This window comes from Aquila chrysaetos, chromosome 24 (genome assembly GCF_900496995.4).
Source record: "Aquila chrysaetos chrysaetos chromosome 24, bAquChr1.4, whole genome shotgun sequence".
Classification (NCBI taxonomy): domain Eukaryota; kingdom Metazoa; phylum Chordata; class Aves; order Accipitriformes; family Accipitridae; genus Aquila; species Aquila chrysaetos.
The window spans coordinates 2,456,087-2,475,982 of record NC_044027.1 but is presented as its reverse complement, the minus strand read 5'-3'; the positions used below and the strand labels follow the sequence as shown (position 1 = coordinate 2,475,982).

Genomic DNA, 19,896 nt, shown 5'->3' with positions numbered 1-19,896 from the left:
GAGGTCTGCAGCTTCCCCGGCCAGCCCTGGCAAAGCCACGTCAGCAGCCAGCAAGAAGGGGCCAACGCATGTGACCCATGGGCAGAGGGTCTTCTGGCATTGGGGAGGACTTTTCCCGAGGACGTCAGCCTCCGCTGGAGCATCTCCTGCGGGAAGTTGGCTGCAAGCTGCAGTCAGGCTGTGCACGCACTCCCGCTGCGGCCGCTCGGCTCCCAGGCACCAGGGATTTCCTCGGGGGCAAGGGAAACCAAAGTCCTTCACGATCAGCGGGGGATCCCCTCCTGCCTCCTCCACCCTGATGCCGCAAAACTGAGACTGAAATTGTGCCTCAGGATGGCACTGGAAAAGCAAACGTGCAGAACGGTTTTAACAGGTTCCCAGCCAGGTGCCAGGTAGATCTTTGCCCTCAGAAAGGTCGTCTGCTTTCTTGCAGGTGATTCCTTATACTATCAATGGTCTGGGAAGAACACAGGATAAAATACCAAGTTTGGGGGAAACAATTTACCCAGGGATAAATCTGCTGCTTTTCTCAAGCAGAAGCAGAGGACGCATGAAAGTGAATCAGGATCCTGAATAGGGAAGAAAAAGACCTTCCAAAAACTAATCTTGCTACTTAGCAGAGAACAAAACTAGAATTTTTCAAGCTGCATTATTGCTCCTTTAGTTTGAAGCTCTTATTAGTGACTGCTTATGGCACTAGTCTTTTGTAACTCAGAGCCAGTGTTTTAATCCATCCTTCAAATTAAAATCCTTGAAAAGGATTTAGATATCCTTGGCTTATCCTGTCCTCAAGAATTCATGAGAGACATCAAATTCAGCTTCCCGCGAGCGCAGAAGCCAGGATTCACGCAGCCCAGCACTGCACTCACTCCAGCTGCCTCTTTACCTGGCTGCTCTCACGCAAACCAAAGTTGTTCAGGGGCAATTCTCTCCGAGATACATATTTCAAACCAGTATGACCATGGGGGAAAAGGGCAGTAGCTCCTGCCTCTTCCAGCCAGCGGGGAAGGCGTTACGGTGACAGGGGACCGTCGCATCGTGTGCGATATCCAGCCCTTGTGTTCAAAGGAGGAGAGAGTCACTTAGTAATCAGCCTGGCGGAGCGGCAGAGGACCACGCTGCACCTGGTCCAGACACCCCCATTCGTGCACCCCCAAAACCTCCTTGGCCCAGGGGAGAGATTTGCAAGCTAGCTAGGCAGGCACGGGCGTCCTCGGAGCTGGAGCCTGCTTGGAGCCACTTCAAAATTTGGTCATAATATTTTCCTTTTCGCATTTCCCACAACCACAAGAGCCTCATCTGGGAGAGATAATTACTTCGGCTCACCGCCCTGAGCGTCGCTCCGGAGCCCTGCTGTCATTGCAGTGGGGAAAGGTAAATTTCTTCCAGCTGCCCTTACAGCCTGGTCCATGCACCCGCCTTGTGCCAGGAGAAGGTTTGAAGGTTTGCACCAGCCTGTTTCGGTTTCATCTGACAGCTCCCGCGGGGGCAAAGCCCGGGCCGCGGGGTGGGATGCGGCTGCGCTCAAGGAGAAAGCCCCCGGCTCCGCTTTGTGCTGCATCCCCCCCCGCGGGACCCGGACCTCGGGGGGGATGTACGAGCTCCCCCAGGCGGCCCAGGTCCCGGGGGGGGGGGGGGGAGAGGTCCCGTGGAGGGGGAGGCGGGGTGGGGGAATTCCCACGGGGGAGATCCCACGGGGAGGAGAGTTTCCACGAGGAAGGAACGTGGGGGGGGGGGGGGGTCCAACGGCGATGGCTCCTGCGGGGGGGGGGACACCCGGGGGTCGGTCCTCCGGGGAGTCTCCGCGGGAGGGGTGCCCCGTAGGGCCGGTCCCGGTCCCCCCCCCCGCCGCCCCCCCCCCGGCCGTGTCTCCTCCCCCCCCCCCCCCCCCCCCCGGCCGGGTCCAAGGCGCCTGCGCTGCCCCACACCCGCCCGGCTCTCCCAGCCCATGGCGTCGCCGGTCCTGGGGCCGTGCCCCCCCCGCCCGCTGCCACCCTCCGTGCCCGCTTCCATGCGGCGCCGGCGGCCGCCGCCCGGTCCCCCCGTCCCCCCCGAGGCGACGACCGGTCGGTCCCCGGGGAGCCCCGGCGGGGCCAGGGCGGTGAGGCGGCTGCGGCGGCGCGGCGGGACCCCGCGGCTGCTGCCCGACGTGCGGAGCATCTTCACGGTCCCGGGGGAAACGGCGGAGCGCGGCCGCGGTCACCGCTTCGTCCTCCGCCCCCCGCCCCGCGGCTGGTGCGACCTGTGCGGTGAGGCGGTGCGGGAGCGGGCCCTGCGCTGCGACTGTGAGTGCTGCCTGCGCCCTGCCTGCGCCCTGCCTGCGCCCTGCCTGCCCTTCGCTGCCCCGCAGCCCTGCCCGCATCGCTGCCCGGGCGCTTCATCCCGCGCTGCAGCCCTGCCTGCCGCTCTGCCCGACTCTACCGGCCCGCAGCCTGCGCCCTTACCCGGGCTCTTCCTCCCGGCCCCTCTCCCTCCCTTTCGCCCCCTCACCGCCCCCCCTGTCACCCACCCCCGGGGATACCGCGGGGACCTGCCGGGCTTGCACCGGGCTTCCCTGGGGCGGAGGGGGGGGGGGGGGGTCCCCGGGGCCCCGCGGTGCTGCGCTCCGGGAGCTGGATGGAGGAAGGGACCTGGCCCGGGTCTCCCCGCAAAGGGGCCGCTGTCCCCGGGACAGGGCTGGACACCGGGAGCGGGACCGGGCGTTGGGAACGGGTGCGGTGAGGCGCTGCCGGGCGGATTTGGGAAATGAAGCTTTTCCGGGAAAGAGGAGGTGATCAGCTAATCGGCAGGGTTGTGAAGGGGTTGGTATCAGCGCTGAGCAGCAGATCTCGGTGAGCAGGAAGGATTCGTGTTTGTAAAGCTTTACGGTGAGGTGTAAATTCCTCTAGAAATAGTAAATTTGTCAGACACGCCTTGCTTTGCCTAAACTCGGGTGAGAGGGCTCGTGCCAGTGAGATTCACCGAGATGCATATTCCTCATGTCAGACACGTGCTGTATCCATGCTTGTGTTCTGCAGAAGAGATTAATCTTTCCATCGCGTGGGAAGAGACACAGAGGGGCCAAACGAGGTGACTCAGCTGGGGCCATGCAGCGGCACGAGCTCTGTGTCCCATGTCCCTGGGGTGCTGCTCTCGGGCCACGGGGTGTTTGCGTGGTCCTCGGAAAGATGTGACCCGTATTAGTTGTCGTGGCTGCGGTGGTGCAGGTGGGGAAATGAGGAGGCCGTGGGGTGCCAGGGCAGAGGAGGTTTGAGCGAACCAGTGTCACAGGTAACTTGGTACTGGGTGCTGTGCTTGCTGCTGGCAGTGAAACTGCTCCTTTCCAGCTGGGTCCACCAACAGATCTCCTGCTGCAGGCTGGGTGGAAGCTTGTCTTTTCCGATGCAGCTGGAGTGCTACACTTGGGCTTGAGCGACTCAAAGATTTGCTAGTCAGGGTCAGCTGAGCTTATTGATTTTTGGCCGAAGCAGTTAATGGCATTGCCATTCACCCCAGGCTTGTGCCCACAGGACCGCCCATACCCTCAGTGTCGGTGTGGAGGGCAGATAGTTGGTGCTGGTCGTTATTTGGGGCGAGGGAATGAGCTGCATCGCGCCCCGGGCTCGGGGCCGGCTGCCCAGCTGGCAGCTCTGGAGGAGGCTTCGTTGCTCGTTTGCTGGTTTGTTTGGGGGGTTATGCCAGACACGTGCTGTAACGCCAGCCTCGCCGGGGCAATTAGTCCCTCGCTCAGCCCGTTCTGGTTCTTACGCTTGGCTTTCCTTAGATTATGAATCAATTAAATGTTTCTAGCAGTGATTTGCATAGCGCGGTGTGAGCAGGACTCTTACACATGCCTCCTGGTGCCGTTTGGAAATGAAGGGTGATTGGGAGAGACAGTCACACCATATGGCCCTGCTGCATCGCATTAAGGTTTTAGCACTGACTGCTGTTAATTAAATGTAACCCAGCCATCACCACGCAACCAGCGCAACGTGACACAGGAGTATGCCGGGGCTGGTGAACTTGCTGCATGGTGTGTTGTTTGAAAGATGGTGATGTAAATATGTTTTCTGGTGTGTACCTTTGCTTTTTGCCTGCTGTTCCTGGTTAACTCCCTCCAAACCTGGTAAGGGCCAGTATATTCCCTGGGGCTGGCAGCTCTGCTGTGCCTGGCACACCAGACCAAATGTGTGAATGAACGTGCTTCAAGAAATAGTGTGGGTTTATTTGAAGAACAACAAACTTTGTCAGGGCTCTTGTCTTTCACCAGATACCCTGCAAAGCTGTCACACAGCTCATGCGTGACATGAGGTACTGGGCTGTGTGTTTCAAAATCCTCATCTAAAGTCATAATTCACAGAATTTTGTGGTGTTGCAAATACTATAAATAGTTGTTTTGAGGGACTTCTCCTCTGGCAGGATTTTTTCCAGAGTTATATTGAAACAAATCTTAAATAACTCTATTTCCCTTTTCATTTCAGAGGAGAGTTATTCAGACCGTGGGAGTAGTTCTGCCTCTAAAATTCCCCAACCAACCAGGCTGGGGGGGTGGGGAGTGGAAATTACAGTGGAGATGCTCATAACATCATCTGCATTCCCTGTCATCCCAATAGTGTATCCTTTTAAAAATGCCCAACAGCTGCAGACAGGGTGTGCTATCCTCCCTTGGTGAATATTTCTTTTTCTTCTGATGCAGAGTCGCTGCTTGTTTGCTTTTGACTTGCAGTCTGAGGATATTCAGGTTTTTGTTTGTATACTTCTGGCCTATTTTTATTTACATCAAATCTGATCATCTTTAGTAAAACAGGAAAGTGGTATTTCTTCCTCCTCCCTCCCCAAATGGTCTGTGTCCCTTCCTGTCCATGCCGTGGGCACAGTGTCCCGGGTGGCTGCGGGTGGGACGGTGCCTGGCTCTAGCAAGAGGGGAAACAGGGAAAAGGGAAGGGGCAGTGGGAGCCGGCCCCGCTGCTGAGCGAGGAGGGGGTTTTGGCCGCGTGGTTTTTATGCCAACCAGCGATGCGCTGAAATCCCCTCGGGTCTGTTTCCCCTTTCTCGAGCGGCGTGGAGCCGTCTTTCCAAGACTAACGTGGGATGCTTGCTCTGTGGTTCCTCTTCCAGCCGGGGGTCTGGGTGGAAGGGGTAGGGGCAGAAACCTGGCAGGTCCCAGAGTCAGGAAAATGATCCCCTTGGGTGGCTTTCCTTGGGCATCTGGTGGGTTTAGGCTGTCCTGAATCAGTCTTGTGGCTCTGGAGGTGGCGGACAGGCTCTTACTGAGGTTTTAGCTCAAGTCCTACCCACGGGTGCTGCATCTGGGGCTGATGCAGATGTTGTCTGAGACATGGGGAGCCTTTTCACTGCCTTTATTGGGAGTCTCTATGTCAGTCCTGTGTGTGACAGACATCAAGCATGCTGCTCCCATTGGCATCAAGGTGAAGGGATGGGGAGGTGGGAGCTTGGGAGCGACTGACCCTGGGCTGTCCTGCTGGCATTAGTTAAAAATACTTCTTTTCAGCCTCCAAGTGAATGCAGTTGGGCAGGAGGAGTAGCTGTGGCATTATATGCTGTCTTGAATATCTCCTATCTAACGTATGTGGCTTTGTGCTGCTGGCACCTTTCAAAGCCTGAATGAATATTAAAAAAAAATAATCTCCCTGTAGGAGCGTAAATGTGTCCTGCTGCCGGCAGCTTTTCCTGACACAAGAGGCTGCTGTGGCTGGGGAGAAGGGGGCTGGATGGGCAGGTTGCAGAGGTGCGTCTTTGCTGTGGGGTTTTTTGGTGTTTGTTCTGGTGGGGTGCAGTGCAGTCGTTTGAATGCAGTGGTGACTAATGCAGCTTCAAAGCTGTCAGCGTGTTTTATTTTGCTCTTTGCACTTTTTTTTTTCCTGGCACCATCACACTGGTGACTCAGGGTCCCTCTGCGCTGCATGGGGTGGGCTGGTCACTGGCAACTGGGCATCTTGTAGCTTAAGGCAGAAAAATTATGTGAGAGCCTAACCTGTGCATGGGTCGGCTGCTTTGCTCCCTTTCCATCCCAGTTCTCCCTGAGATGGGCTGGTTCTTCCCAGGGGACTTTCTCATACTTGCTCTACCCGTGATGCAGGTGCTGATACGAAATTCCTGTTTCTGGTACTGCAGCCGTTAGCAAAACCGGTAGCAAGACCCGTCCCAGCGATCGCTCAGCAGCGCTCCTTCGCCTCGCTCCATCCTCTGGTTTGGCCGGGGTGCTTACCCCAGGCGTGTGCCAGCCCCGTGTCTGTGCTGGCAGGGCTCCCCCGTGGCCGTGGCCTCTCTTGTCCTGGCAGCTGGGGACGTGATTTACCGCCCACATATTTCCTGGGTCACGTTGATGGAGTGCTGTGGAGTTGTTTCTTTGGCCCGGGTGAATTAAGCCGGATGCATCTATCGCACGTGGAGCGACCATAAACAGTTTCTGTTTGGTCGGCTGCGGGAGCTGTGGTCTCCCCGGCAGAGCCGCTGGCAGCTGGAATTGGATGCCCGCTGCGATCGGCCACGCTCTGACGGCCACGGTGTTACCAGACTAGGACTTTGTTGGCTGACGTGCTGCTTTGCGAGAAAATCACTCCAGCTCTCTGTGCTTCCCTGCCGGGAAGGTGATTGTGAGGCACTGCCTTGGGAAAACCTCGGAGCAGGTCCGGCGCCTGATGATCTCGGTGGCAAATGCAGTCGTACCTGAAGTCAGATTTTGATCTGTAGGTCTTGCGACATGGACCTGGTTCAGTAAAGCACTTCAGTGTGCGTCCGGGTTTATGCCTCTGGTCTGAAGCCACCCTTATCTCTCAGAGCAGTTAATTCTGTGGTCAAGTACTGTGCTGAATCAGGACCTATTTCCTTAAGGAGTAAGTTGGTTAAACGCACACCACTTCTCTTTCTAGTTTGTAGAGCAAACTACAGTTCTAATATTACCGGTTCTCAAGTAGACGTTTGCTTAAGATAATGAATTCTTTAGCAGGTGTGGACGCTCTTAAAAGGCACAGCCCAGCCTCGCCGGGATGAGGCTCTGCTCGCGCCACCGGCACTCTCCGTGACGTGGTGGTTTTTTACGTTCTCTTCTTCCAGCACGTCCTCCCGCGCTCTGTCGTGTCTCCGGTCTTGCCACTGTAAAGCATAATCGCTAACAGTTCATAGGACGCGCGGTACTTTGCGTTTCTGTCCTATTTAGCTGGGTCAGACAGGCTCCCGAGGCTTCTCCTGCTCCCGGGTGACGCGGGCTGGGATGGCTCTTGCCGGGCGGGCGCTGCTGAGGTCGGGCGAGGACGGGGTGGGGTGCTGGGTGCATCCCGCCCGCTGAGGCTCCCCGAGGCAGGGCGTTCGCTTACCCCGGGCGAGATGGAGGTGTGGGGAGGGACGGCGACCTGCCCAGAGCTGTGTGGCAGGCTGCCGGGGCTCCGGGAGCAGCTCAGGTCTTCAGGGACATGTTTCTTGCTGCAGTCCGGTCCGGTGCCTTGGGAAGGATTTATGGAGAGCAATACCAGCCAAGGCTCCAGGTCTTACTTTGCAGGTTAGTTCTTGGGCTGTCCCTTTTCTTTTCCCTCTTTGTCCCTGGTCCAGTAAGTTTAGTTGAGTTTGCTGGTCACGGTGTGGGAAGTGGGGATGTGTGTCGCTGAAGGGATGCTGTCTAGGTGTTGGGGCAGCGGGGGGTGAATAAGAAAGTCCCTTGTTTTGTTAAACTCGTTGCTTATGCTGCTTGGTGTGATTTTTAAGATTAGTTCAATTTCATCTTTGTTACTCCCTGTATAAAAGCAAGAATATGTTGTGCAGGGTGCTGGAAACCTGGTCTGTTTGTGAGAGGAGTCCTGAGCAGAGAGGGGCCAGCCGTGATGTAGAGGGTACAAAGTGGCAGATTTCAAGCATGCTGTTAAACTGATGTTTATGTCCCACCCCATCAGTCGACACCTGGTATAGTTGTAACTGATAGGTGCTGTGAAAGGACTGTAGTATTGATCTAAAAACCTAGCTAACTATGTGCAGCGTTTAAATCAATATTATAAATTTAGTTAATCTCAGTGTATTCCTTTAATTTAACCTTTGATTAAACATTGGGGACTTTTTTTTTCCTTAAACTGTAGATGACTGTAGGGGAAAAGCAACAAAGTGAAGAGGGGATATTGGAAAGAGCCCTTCCAGCGTATGGCTGGGTCCTGCGCTTTCTCTCTCTAATCTCTTCCGTTGGGTTGTTTTATCTTATCAAGCAAAAAGCCCCAGAAATAGAAAGTTTTCCATGGCTAACAGGACAAGCCCAGAGATGCACAAGCTCTGAGCTGCGTGTTGCCTCATTGCTCCAAAAAAAAAAAAAAAAAAAAAAAAAAAAAAAAAAAAAATCATCTGTCAAATGGCAGTGGATTGTAAATGGACAATGTCAATGTTTTATCTCCGTGGGAGGAAAGGCCTCTCGTGGAAGCAGACGTAACTTGCACCGATGCATGCTGCATCTCGGCAGCGTTCGGCGTTGAAGAGCTGCCCGCTTGGCTCCGCGTGCCCGGGAAGCTATTGATCTCCTCTCTCAAGGATGACAGACGGGAAAGCAGGGGCAGCTGCTTGCTTTGGGCTTGTAACAAAGAGAATTCGCAAAATATTCAGGCATTTTCCCAAGTCAAAGACTTGGTCTGAGGGACTCCGGCTGCTGAGGACGCCGAGCAGGGAGGTCTCGCCGGTTAGAGGTAGGTGGTGGTGTAAATCGGTGCGTTTGGACGTGTTTTCTGGCGGCCGCTGCGCGCAGGCTTTCTGCTGCTAATTAGGCGTCGGGGGATTCCTGCGGTGCTGCCCTGCCTGTGCCGCGGAGCACGGTGGGCGATGGAGGGCCGGGCGGGATCCTGCCTGGCAGGTAGCGGGGCTGGCACGGGGCCGGCACGCTCTCCTGCCGCCGCGCCGGCGACGCCGGCCGGCTTCAACTCCTGCTCCGGCTCCTTCTGCAGCCCCGTTCTCGCGGGAGCGCGGCAGCAGAGCGTGGCTCGGGGCATCGGTGCTGCCCCACTTGCCGCTCAAAAATTTGCCTTTTAGTAATGGCTCTAGAGCATCTGCCTGGCAGCTGGGATTACATCCTGGACCCTGCAGTGGTGCAGGGACCTCTCAGAGGGGTTGTTGTCACCAGGGGGGTCTTGTCTGCTCTGAACAAACAGAAAGCCACCCTTGGGTTTCACCTGTGTTTGCAAAGGAAACCCAAACCATCTGGTTTAGACCTAAAACTGCTGAGACCTCCAGTGATGGAGCTGCAGACTTGAGGCAGAGACGGGGCTGGATCATTGCCGCGGGGGATGTCGGAAAGCGCTTCGCGGGAAAACTTAAGACCCTTCCCCACAGTTGCCGTGTGAACGCTGGAGCTGGTGGCGATGCTGCAGGTCCTGCCCTGTCCCCTCCCGGCAGCCGGAGACTCCTGCCAGCTCTTGCGGTGTCGCAGGGCCACATCCTGAGGTTATCCTGAGTGACGTCAGGCATCTCCTCCGAGCGAGGGCAGAGGCACCCAGCCCTCAATCTTAAGCAGCACAGCTTGCAAAATCAAACCTCAGGTGTAGCCTGCATTTAGAGGTGTGTGCGAGCTGGCTGAAGGATTCCAGAGTTGGAAGGCGAATGGAAGAAATCGCCGGTCTTCAACATCGTCCACTTCGGTGCTCAAACACCTGCGGAGTCTCAGACCGCTTTCAAAATTCATGACGTTTTATTTTTCTTTCTTTGGTGGCTCTGAGCCTTGCCATGGCAGCTGGGTCACGCTTCAAAGGTTTTCCTTAACTTTGCTAATATTGGGAGCATTTCTGATTTGCCTTTGTTTGTTTGTTTGTTTTTGAAATGAATGGCAGGATCCTTAACAATCCAGGAACTGGAGCCTCAATGTAACTCCTGCAATTTCATGATTAATTTTTAACATCACACAAGGGGTTTTTTTGTAGCTTGTTTGAAGCGTGCCCTCTCAACAACCCTGTGCTACGGTCCTGTGTGTGCCAGGGCTGGCAGCCCTGCCGTGGGGGGGCAGCCAGGGGGACACATTTTCACCAGGGAAGAGCAGTTGCCCAGCACTGCTGCAGGAACCACAAACTTTGGCCAGAAATCGGAGTTTAAGACCATCCCAGAGGAGGTGTTGGGACACTTCAGACCCTTTCCGTTCTAATTTTGGGGGCAATCATATCCGGTCTCCGATGCGGTGTTGCTTTGGGGTTGCAGGAGGTTTTTCTTTAGGTGAAAGCCTGGCTGGGGTCAGGTTCTTGGAGCTTCTGTCACCGCTGGGGCCAGGATCTGGCCGCTCTGCCGCAGACCCGTGCCTTCTCCAGCCTACAGATCTGGGCCTTGCACGTGGGCTGGAGCGAAAGATGCCTTGGAGCATCTGCGGTATTTGGGAGGTGGGAGTGGGAGGATGGGGGTGGGCAGGATGACTGCAGTCCTATATTTAGGCATCTGGATGGGCATCTGTATTGGACTGTTTTACTCTATCCAGCTTTATCCCCCTGAGAAACTTTATCTGTGGAGAAAGGGAAATTCCCTTCAGCCACCAAAGTTTTTCACAGTGTCATGATCTGACTCATTATTTTATTTTTTTAAAGAAACTACATTTCCAAGTGTTGCTTTACTTGAATGGAAATTATCTTCAAGCCTAAGTGGAGGCATCCTGCTCCTCTTGGCAAACCTGTCACGTGGCTGCTTCCTAAAGCTGTGCTGCGTTTCTAAAATTAGTGTTCCCTGCCGGATACTGAGCGATTAGGTCTGTTAATAGGTGACGGTGACTAAGGAGGTGTCATACTTTAATCCCCTAAAGAAATGCCTGGCCGTACTGGGCCTGATCCGGAGGTGTGTTTGAAAGCTGTAATTTCTGTGGTCCGTGTTACGTATTTCAGACCTCTTACTATGTGCCTCCTTCACCAAAGATGCTCAAGCCTTCCTGCCCTGGCAGGCTGCAGTCCATGGGAGCAGGAGGCAGCTGCCCAAATCTGAAAATTCTGGACCAAATAGGCAGAAGGGACTTTCTGCTGGTGCCAGATGCTCAGGTGAACCTGCAGCTGGAGCATCCTCATATTGGCACCTCCAGCAAAGACTTGGCAAATGTCCCCCATTAAAAGGCTGTTCCAGTTGCTCAAAAGGTCATGCATTAAATTACCATGTAACTGTGCAGCTTATCTCTAATTAAAAAAAAAAAAAAAAAAAAAAAAAAGTGCAAGTCTCCTTGCTTTCCCCCAGGCTTACTTGAGACAACTGACTTGGAATTGGAGAATGATAGACAGCTCATGCCAGATGAATGTTAAATGATAAATGATTTCCCTGTTTCCCCTGGAGATTGATGTTTTCCCCCCTCAGGCACCAGCTCCCAGCAGTGGTTCAGCTCCTCTCATTCATTCTCAGGCATTCCCGCATGTGAGCATTCAGCAGAGCTGAGCAGAAATCGCTGTTTCCAGAGCAAACACGGGATATTCCTTTGCTTTCCTGCAAGCCTGAGATATTCAAAACCAATGACCCAAATGCTAAAGAAAAAAAGGAAAAGAAAAAAAGAAAAGAAAAAAGAAAAGAAAAAAGAAGGGTATTTAAAATACAAGCTCGCCAGCTTGGAGTGGGGTGGCAGGGCTGGTGCAGGGACGGGCACTCAGTCCTGTTTCCTTCTGTGGAGTGAACTCTCTTGCCTTGGTTTTAGGATATTATTTTTTTCAGGTTGGTGACCGCTCTGGAATTTTGGGTAGTGTAAAAAGTAAATTTAATGCTGTTTGTACGACAGTTAAAAATTAAAAGGATCAGAAGGGCCATTAAAGTGGAAGGAGGTTGTTAGCTGCAGTCAGGAGGGTACGGAGACGTCGGGGCTTTGAGGGAGAGGGCTGGGGGAGCGATAGCCACGAATATATGATAACTGTTGTGTCTGGTAGATGGAGTTGGCTGTCCCGAATGCTGCCTTTCAGCAGCCGTGGGCTGTGGGCGAGCGGGACCCTGTGCCTAAAGAGGTTAAACCTGGGCTCTGCAGAGTCATCTGTGCAATTCCTACCTTGAACTAGTTAATGTCTTACAGGATGGGTCAGCGTCCAAAGAAAACACGCTACGTAAATGCCTTACTGTACCTGGGCAGTGTGTGTGCTGGGGACGGGAGGTCACAGCCTTTGCTGGAGCCCGGGACGTGTCCCTACCCTCTCCAGGGGTGGCTTTTTGGCAGTTTGATGGTAGATCCATGCCTCAGTCACTGTAACTGGCTCTTGAAGCGTTCCTATTTAGTGACCTTAAATAGTTTGACTTCTGTCTAACACAAAAATGTTTCTTCCCTCCTGATGTTGGAAGGTGAAGTATCCTTTCCTCGTGAAGTGGCCAAGCTTGTGCTGCAGGCGCTGTGCAGGTGACATCTCCGAGGAGCATAGCTGGGGAGCGGTGTACCCCGTGGTTTGGGGGGACTTGAGCATATTCTTTACTTCGTATATTAGCGTGCCGGCAGGTCAGGGGAAAGGCAGCAGGACGCACGGCAGCAACTCTGCCCATGCTGCAGCACTGCAGCAAGAAACACAGGTTTCCCTGGGGAGAGGGCAAAGGAGCAATTTTTTCTCTGGACGAGGTATTCTGGTACCTCTCCCCATCTGCAGAAATGTACCCGAATGGGGACGTGTCCCTGGCTGGCAGTTCTGACCATGCCCGTGCCCACGAGCATCGGTCTCCCCTCCGGCAGGAGTCCGGTCCCTTCCCGGGGTTCCCCCCCTGCCCCTCGACAGCAGGCTGTGGGTCTCGGGCGCCTGACTTTCTCGTTTCTCCCCCGTGCAGACTGCAGGTACACGTGCCACCAGGAGTGCCGCAGCCTTATCCAGCTGGACTGCCGCCGGCCGGGCCAGTGCCAGAGCCAGCTCTCGCCCGAGGGCACCCTCCTGCCGCCCTGCACCCAGGTACGCCGGGGAGGGGGCTCCGCGGGGGTTCGACGGCCTCATGGTGACCGATCGCATCTCCTTCAGAGACCTGATTTCTTGCTCCCGAAGGGTTTTGCAGGAGGAAGGGCTTGTCAGAGAGGTCAGCCCATCGGTCCTGCGGACCCAGGCAGCGCTCGCTAATGAGTTGCCCGTGTAGTGGGTACAGCTCGCCTGGGTGGGTGCGATCTGGCGCGATGGAGGTTGTGCACGTGGGCGTCCCGCTCACCGTAAATGCGTGTGTGGAGCTGTGTCGTGTTTAAAACGCTGCTGTGGGCCAGGCTGCCTGCAGCAGAGGGGGAGAGAGGAGCCGTGCCCTGCGGGGACATCGGCCCCTGCGCTGCAGCCCGGCCGTGTCCAAGTGCCTGCGAGGGAGCGTCGATACCGGCATTAAATTGTGTCCCAGCACCGGGTGTAAAGAGCTTGAAAAGAAGCAGCAAAGGTGCATTTCTCCTGCATCTTGGCAGAGTGCGAGCATGGATTTTGCAAGGAGCTCTGGCTTAATAACCTTGTTTTAAGAGTTTCAGTAGTCCTGGGGGATTGAGACTCTTCAATCTGTATTAGGGATGTGCAGTAATCCCCAGGGCTGCTCCGGAAGGCTTAGCTGTTTGCTTAATCCCGCCGAGGGTCCCGTGGTGTCTGTGATGCCGGCAGTGGCCTGCGAGCCGGTGTGGGTGTCTGCTGGAACAGGCTGCCGCACGTGTGACAGGGTGCAGTGAGACTGTACGATGCCATGCAAGTTGAGATGTAAGATACTTAATGCTGGAAGCTTAAAACATTGCTTAGAAACCCGCCTAAAGTGGATTTGACTTGCACAGAGCCTTTTCAATCTCTATATGCTTTTTTAAAACTGTATTCTCTCCTTTATTATAACCGTGCATTTATATTCCTCTTTTCAGAGGACCTTGATGCACTTGTGCAAAACTAGAAATGGAAATGTGCACTTTTTCAAAGAAGATGCGGGGTTTCTCTTGGGCGTGTGAGGAGCCAGTGGTGGAGTTTGCTTGTCGTCTGTGCTTTGCTGTGCAAGGTTTGCAGAGCTTTGCCTTGTTGGCATGTGGCTGGGCGATTGCTGCTCAGAAGAAAATGGTCAGGAGGGAACCTGCAGTTAGATGAGTTTTATCTTATGCATTACAAAGGGACTCTGAGTGGATTCTCCACTGAGCCTTGAGTATCTTTGTAAGGGCGTGAAGCGAGATTTGTGTGTGTTTACATCTCCTTTGGATGTCATTGGGCTTCCCTCAGCAGCATGAGAAAAGCTTGATTTTTAGAAAAATTAGAAAGGCTTGTTTCTTTTTCAGGGTGATAACACCAGCCAAGGGTTATTGATGGTCCTAATAATAAACACGGAGCCTGCGCTTCGTGGCAATTCATCACTCTGACGTGTCTCTGGTGCGATCCCGGGAAGGGAGGAGGCATTTTGTGCCAAGGAAACAAAAGTCTCTCCAATTACAGCAGCAAACACAAATCCATAAACCCATCCCGAGGTCCTGGTCGGGGATCGCACCTCTGAACCCTCTGGGCAGCAAAGCGCTGTCTGCAGTCTTGTTACCTGTGCTGGGAAAGGCTGCAAGGCTGGGGCGGCTGGGAGGGGTGTGGGCTGGTGTGAGGGTGACTGAGGGTAAATCACTGCAATAAAGCTCCGTTCTCATTTGCGAATAATGGATAATCAGGGAAAAATCACCTTCAAGTTTACTTGATCTGAGCCCATAAAGCTGAGTACGCAGCCATGTTCCTGGTGTTTCTGTGGGCCAGGCAGGTTTTGCTGCTCAAAAGAAGGAGGATGGAGGGAAAACAGTGTCAGTATTCCAGAAAGAGCTAATGGGGTGCCTGAATACACTGGGGGTGAGGGGAAGGGGTTTGCACACTGAAAACACAAGAAACTTTACTTAATAGCTGGAAGTCATTAAATAGTATTATCAACTGTAAGCAAACCAGAAGCATCATAGAAATAGCTACTTTAATATCGCATAGTTAAGTACTGTTACCATGTAATACCAGGTATTAATAATTTGGGCTTTGATCCAGCGAAGTACTTAAGAGTGCATTACATTTGGGTCCCAGATTAGCCTCCCTGGGTGAAAACCACTGAAGCTGACAAAAGCCTTGGCTAGTCTCAACAGCACCAGGAGTTTGGCCCCTGGTTTTGGCGGAGCTGGTCACGCGCTTCCCACCTGCGAGCTGGTGCAGGTCATTGCTGGGTGGGTTTTCTGGGGGCTGTTGTGCGGGTAAGCTATTAACTGGAGCTGCTGCTGAACCAACGGGTCAAATTACTTGGTTTTTTTTGCTTGGTTGTTTTCTTACGGAGCTGATCTCCCAAGCAGGTGGACCAAAATGGAAAAGCAAGGGCTCCTTGGAGAAGCCCATGGAGCAAAGCAGTGGGAGCACATCCAGCTTTGCATGGGGCACTGCAAAGTTGGCTGCACCCTGTTCCCACTGTGAAGCACCCAGGGCTGAGGCTTCAGTAAAGATCAGATGCCTGTGCCATTCATCGGCCCAACGCTCACTTTCTGCTCATGTTGTACATGCTCAATTTAAGCCTCTTTCTCTTCTAAATATAGCCTTGTGAAGCTGAGGAGGTTTGTGCCACTGCAGAAGTACGCGTGCTGCTAAGAGGATAGCTTATTTATGTGCAGTGTTACAAGTTGCTTTGTAAATATGCCGTTTGGATTCTTGCCTTCCCCTTTGAGATGCAGATGTTGCGTCCTCCCGCTAGGCTTTACATTGACATCCTGGTTTGTATTCATGGGATGCTGCTGGCTGTGGGGTACAGAGCTATCAAAGGCTTGTAGCAATTTAAGTCCTTCAGCTGACAGATACAGATGGAAGGGTATGAAACACCATCTGCAACCTATCAAGAGGGGAAGAGGTTTTTGTGCATGGATGGTGGCTTGTGCGAAGACCTTGGAGCCCTTTTGGACCAGTCGAAGGGGCCCTGTGAGCTGAAGGAGCGGGTGATAACTCCAGTCTACGGGAGGGCTTTGCTGATGGTCCTACTGCAGATAGTCAAGCTGGGGAGCAGAACCAAGGCTGCTGCCTGCCAGCTCCCCCCGCTCGCTGGCCTGGCGTAAAAATAGCACTTAGCGATGGTGAGAGTTGTGCCTGGAAAAGGACACGAAGGAATTAGTGTAAGAACAGCCGGCACAGGCTGTATTACAATTAATGTAAGGCACAGGGGTGTCTTCTCTCTGCTCGGCTGGTGGATGTTGAAGGAGAGGCTCTGAAGGTGTGCTGCCGCTGTGGCCTCCCTGCGAGCGGTCTCGTGGGCTTCCCTTGGGGTTGCCTCTGAACCGTCATTTTGAGTAGCTGTCATTGGGCTCTTTCTGATGAGTCTGACTGTGCACATCCACCACCAGAACACCTAGTGATGAGTTCTGCAAATCTGATAGTGCATGGCCTGGAAAAGCACTCCTCCTTTTGGTGTTAAACTTACGGCACTCTTTGTGTAAACATCTCCTGCCATTTTGTAGCTCTCCATCACATCTATGTTCTTTCTAGTTCTTCTTTTCCAGATCCAGGCTGGCCCCAGGCATGGAAACCTTCCTGTACCTCTAGCCTGCCCTGCCCTTTGTGGTACCTCTTATAATTCTCTATTCTTTCTTGGACGGGCTGGCCAGGTCTTGTGTGAAGTATCCGACGTGTGGGCATAGGATGGACTTACTCAGTGGCACGATACTCGCAGGCTTTGTTGCCTCTTCCTTTTCTGAAGTATGCTGGAGAATTGTTAGGATATACGTTAATACTGCGTTACCTAAGGGGAGTCCTTTTTAAGACGGTGTGTCAGGCTTTTTCTTAGTCCCCTCAACCTGCTCCTGAACACACGCTGGGTTTTGAGTGGGTGGGGAGAACCCGTGCAGGGATGTGCCACATCCCTATGGATGCACGGCCCCTCATGCGAGCCCGCGCCGAGGGAGGATGATAGCCTGTGGGGAGCGGAGCCTTTCCCCTGCCCGGCTTTCCAGAAATACCTGCGATCCTCACCAAGGAGGGAGGTCACCGCTGCCTTAAAAGCTGCTGGGTAAAACACAGGGTATTAGTGGGATGGTGGTGGCTCTGGAGGGGACGGAGGAGAGTGGGACGGAGGTGGTAGCTCAGGGGATGGGTCTGTGCCGGGCTGGGTTTCCGCAGGACTGCGGGGGGAGAGGGGAGCAGGGATGATGCTGTCGCTCTGAGGCTCTTTCCAAGGCCAACACAGCATTTTAATCAGTCTGGAGCGAGTGCTTCTTGCAAACAGGACCGGAGAGCTGAATGGCTTTTTCCTGGGCTGCAACCGAAGCTGCCTCAGCCGGGTGCCGGCGCTGCTGAAATCGCTCCTGCTGCTCTAAAATTAGCCGCAGAGCAGAGAGGCACCCTCTGTCTCCCGGAGTTTGGTGGCCGGGGGCTCCTGGCCACGTCCTCGCCAGCCTCCCCCCATCCCCACCACCTTTCGGCAGCGCGGTCAGGCTCGGTCCAGCCTGGGCTTGCTTCCCTAAGGCAGCCGAGGCGGCGCAGCTCTCGAGGACGTGCGAACGGGGAAGGAGCGAGAAGCCAGCCTGCCACGGCGATGTATTTTTGGGTAGCGAAAGAGGTGCCGGGGGTAACCGGGGGCCGGACAGTGCCCAGGGCCAAGCCCAGCGCCTCTGCCCCCGGCGTGCAGCAGGGTGAGAAATTTTGCAAGAGGAAGTGGCGGAGGGCTGCGCGGTGCGAGGCGAGCGCAGGAAGGGGAGGCGATGCTGCACGGGAGCCCGGGGGACCGGACGGCGGGTGGTGAGCGAAGCCGGGCACCGAGAGCGGGAGCAAATTTGCAGCTCTGCCCCTTCCATGCTACCCCAGCGCTGCTGCGCAGGGAGGCGGGTGGAGGAGGAGAGGGAAGGGTTACCCGGCACGGCTGCCTGTTAAAGAGAAATAGCTCCGCTGGCTCTGGAGGATGAGCAGAAGGAGCTATTGCAGATAAGCGCCGGCGAGCTGAGGATGTGAGAGCGGGCTCGCTGCTGGTGCGGGAGCCGGAGCGGGGACCACCGATGGTCGCCGGTCCCCCGGCGAGCCCTCTGCGCGCTCGGCCTCTCGCCTCTGCTGGGCTTCGATGACCATCGGCAGCAGCATGAGCAGCGGGTACTGTAGCTTGGATGAAGACCTCGAGGATTGCTTTTTCACAGCAAAAACCTCTTTCTTCCGGAGCACGCCGAACAAGGTCCCTGCCAAGGTAACAGCTTAAAAACTAGTGGGAAGGGCTGTGCCGGGTGGGAGGTGGGGGGGTTTGCCGGCGAGGGGAGATGTCGGTGTTCCTGCACGTCTGGCTGCAGGTGCTGCCAAAATTAGCTTGCAGCTGGAGTCAGGGCAGAGCTGCTGGTGGGGAGGAGGGCTCGATCTGCCTCTTGCAGGCTCCCCGCTCCTGTGCAGGGGGTCTGCACTGCTGCAGATTTTTCTCAGCCACGTCTCGACCTTTTGCATGCCGGGTTGGCCCCTTCCTGGGGGATCCACGGTGGAGGAGCCGACTCTAAATGTGGTTTTTTCAGCTTTAGCGGGGCAGGCAGCAGCCCTGCCAGCTGCCATCCACGGGTCAGGCTCCCGGCCAGGGACATGTGGTTTGGCCTCGCAAAATATGCATCGTTGGTGAAAATTGTGCCTGTGAGGTGGATAGGGATATGGGAAAGTTACAGGACTAAATTAATCTGTGAACTTATTAACACAGTGATGAATCTGGTCCTTTTCTGGGTGCTTGGGTGCATGTGTACCTGCCTTGGAGCAGGAGAGAGCGCTTGGCTGGGCAGGACGAGATTTCTGTATCGGTAACGCTGACAAAGCTGCTTCGTGTTTAAGTGTTTATTTAAAAAAAAACAAACACAAGAACATCCCCATCATAAACTTTGGGGCCCCAACCAGAACTGAGCATAAAAGGAGAAGGCGAGAAGGCGCTGCTGCGGAAGTGGGGGTTTCGCTCAGGAACAAGAGCCCTGCGGCGCTGCGAGATGAGATCTGACCTGGGGAGCAGCTTTTTCACTTAGAAATTCCCCTGCAAAACATCAGCACCAACGCGCTTCTGTTCGGGCTCTGCTATATTTGCACGCCCGAGGTTGCTGAGCTGCAATCCTCAGCAGGTGATTTGGGGTTCAGCTTTCTGGAGCGCGGGGTCCGGAGGGCTCTCCCGGCGACCTGGGCTGTTCTCCTTGGTGGGGGGGGGGTTGCTCTGGGGGAAGAGTTTCAATCAACTGGCAGTTTTGTTTTAATTTCTTTGAAGAAATGCTCCCTTGGGTTTAACACGGGATATTCCCTGTTAGCCAGCAGCTCCCTCTCGCTATGATTAACTGACACGTACTGCTGGTTTTTAAATGTCATTTGATGATTCATTTGTGTAGGAGATGTAAAAGATGACGGTGTTAGTGCAATAGGCGCTGCACCCCACACCGGTTTAACGCTGTTCTTTTTGAGCCAGGGCACTGCAGATCCTCAGCTACCTTTCCAAATCAGCCTGATCCCGTTCGTGCTCGGGAGCTCTCCCTCGCAGAGGGGTCGGGGGCTGCGGTAGCCCCTTTCGCCCGGCTCCTCGCCTGGATGTGGCCGGCGTAGGTGACAGACCTCGCGGCTGCTGGAGAAGATGGAGCCTTTTGGGCGTTTGGTGTTACGGGGAGGAAATGGTTCCTGTGCATGAAAAAAAAAAAAAAAAAAAACCCACACAAAATTTGCTGCTCAAGCAAATCATGTTGCATAATGGGTCTGTGTGCAGAGGTGGGTCCTCGCATTTCTCCGGCGGGAGGTGGAAACCATCCTCAGGCCTTGGTGGAAGGAGGTTTTGGGGGGTTCGTGGCATGCTGGGGGGTTGGTGGTGGTGCAGGTCTTGCAGGAGCATGAGGCTGGACCTCAGCTCTGGATGGAGCTAGCCCTGGAGCACGGTGGGGAGCAGGAGGAGGAGGAGGAGGTGGTGGTGGTCCAGTGAGGCTGGGCTGGACGGCGGGTGGAGGGCAGCAAGGAGAGCATGTGCCTGGGGAGCAGCCAGCAAAGCAGAGGGACAGGCTCAGCCCCAAGGTGGACATCTCCTTTGGGTTTTGTTTCACTCCTTGTCCCCCCTTTTTCA

General features: G+C 54.7%; 1 protein-coding gene across 6 annotated transcripts in view; it reads left to right on the top strand.

The window, feature by feature from the left end:
• The first annotated feature begins 1,916 nt into the window (after positions 1–1,916).
• The window catches only part of RASSF5 (Ras association domain family member 5), a 35,528-nt gene continuing 17,548 nt past the window's right edge, over positions 1,917–19,896 (top strand). The window contains exons 1-2 of one of the 6 annotated variants that reach the window (XM_029999344.1): positions 1,917–2,285; positions 12,709–12,827. In XM_029999344.1, coding sequence (XP_029855204.1) covers positions 1,949–2,285; positions 12,709–12,827 — 456 coding nt within the window. In that variant the 5' untranslated portion in view covers positions 1,917–1,948. Of the gene's footprint in view, positions 2,286–3,969; positions 4,013–7,311; positions 7,499–12,708; positions 12,828–16,846; positions 16,864–17,307; positions 18,028–19,896 lie in introns of those variants that run through there. The other 5 variants (XM_029999346.2, XM_029999345.1, XM_029999348.2 and 2 more) reach the window with 5 other exon arrangements.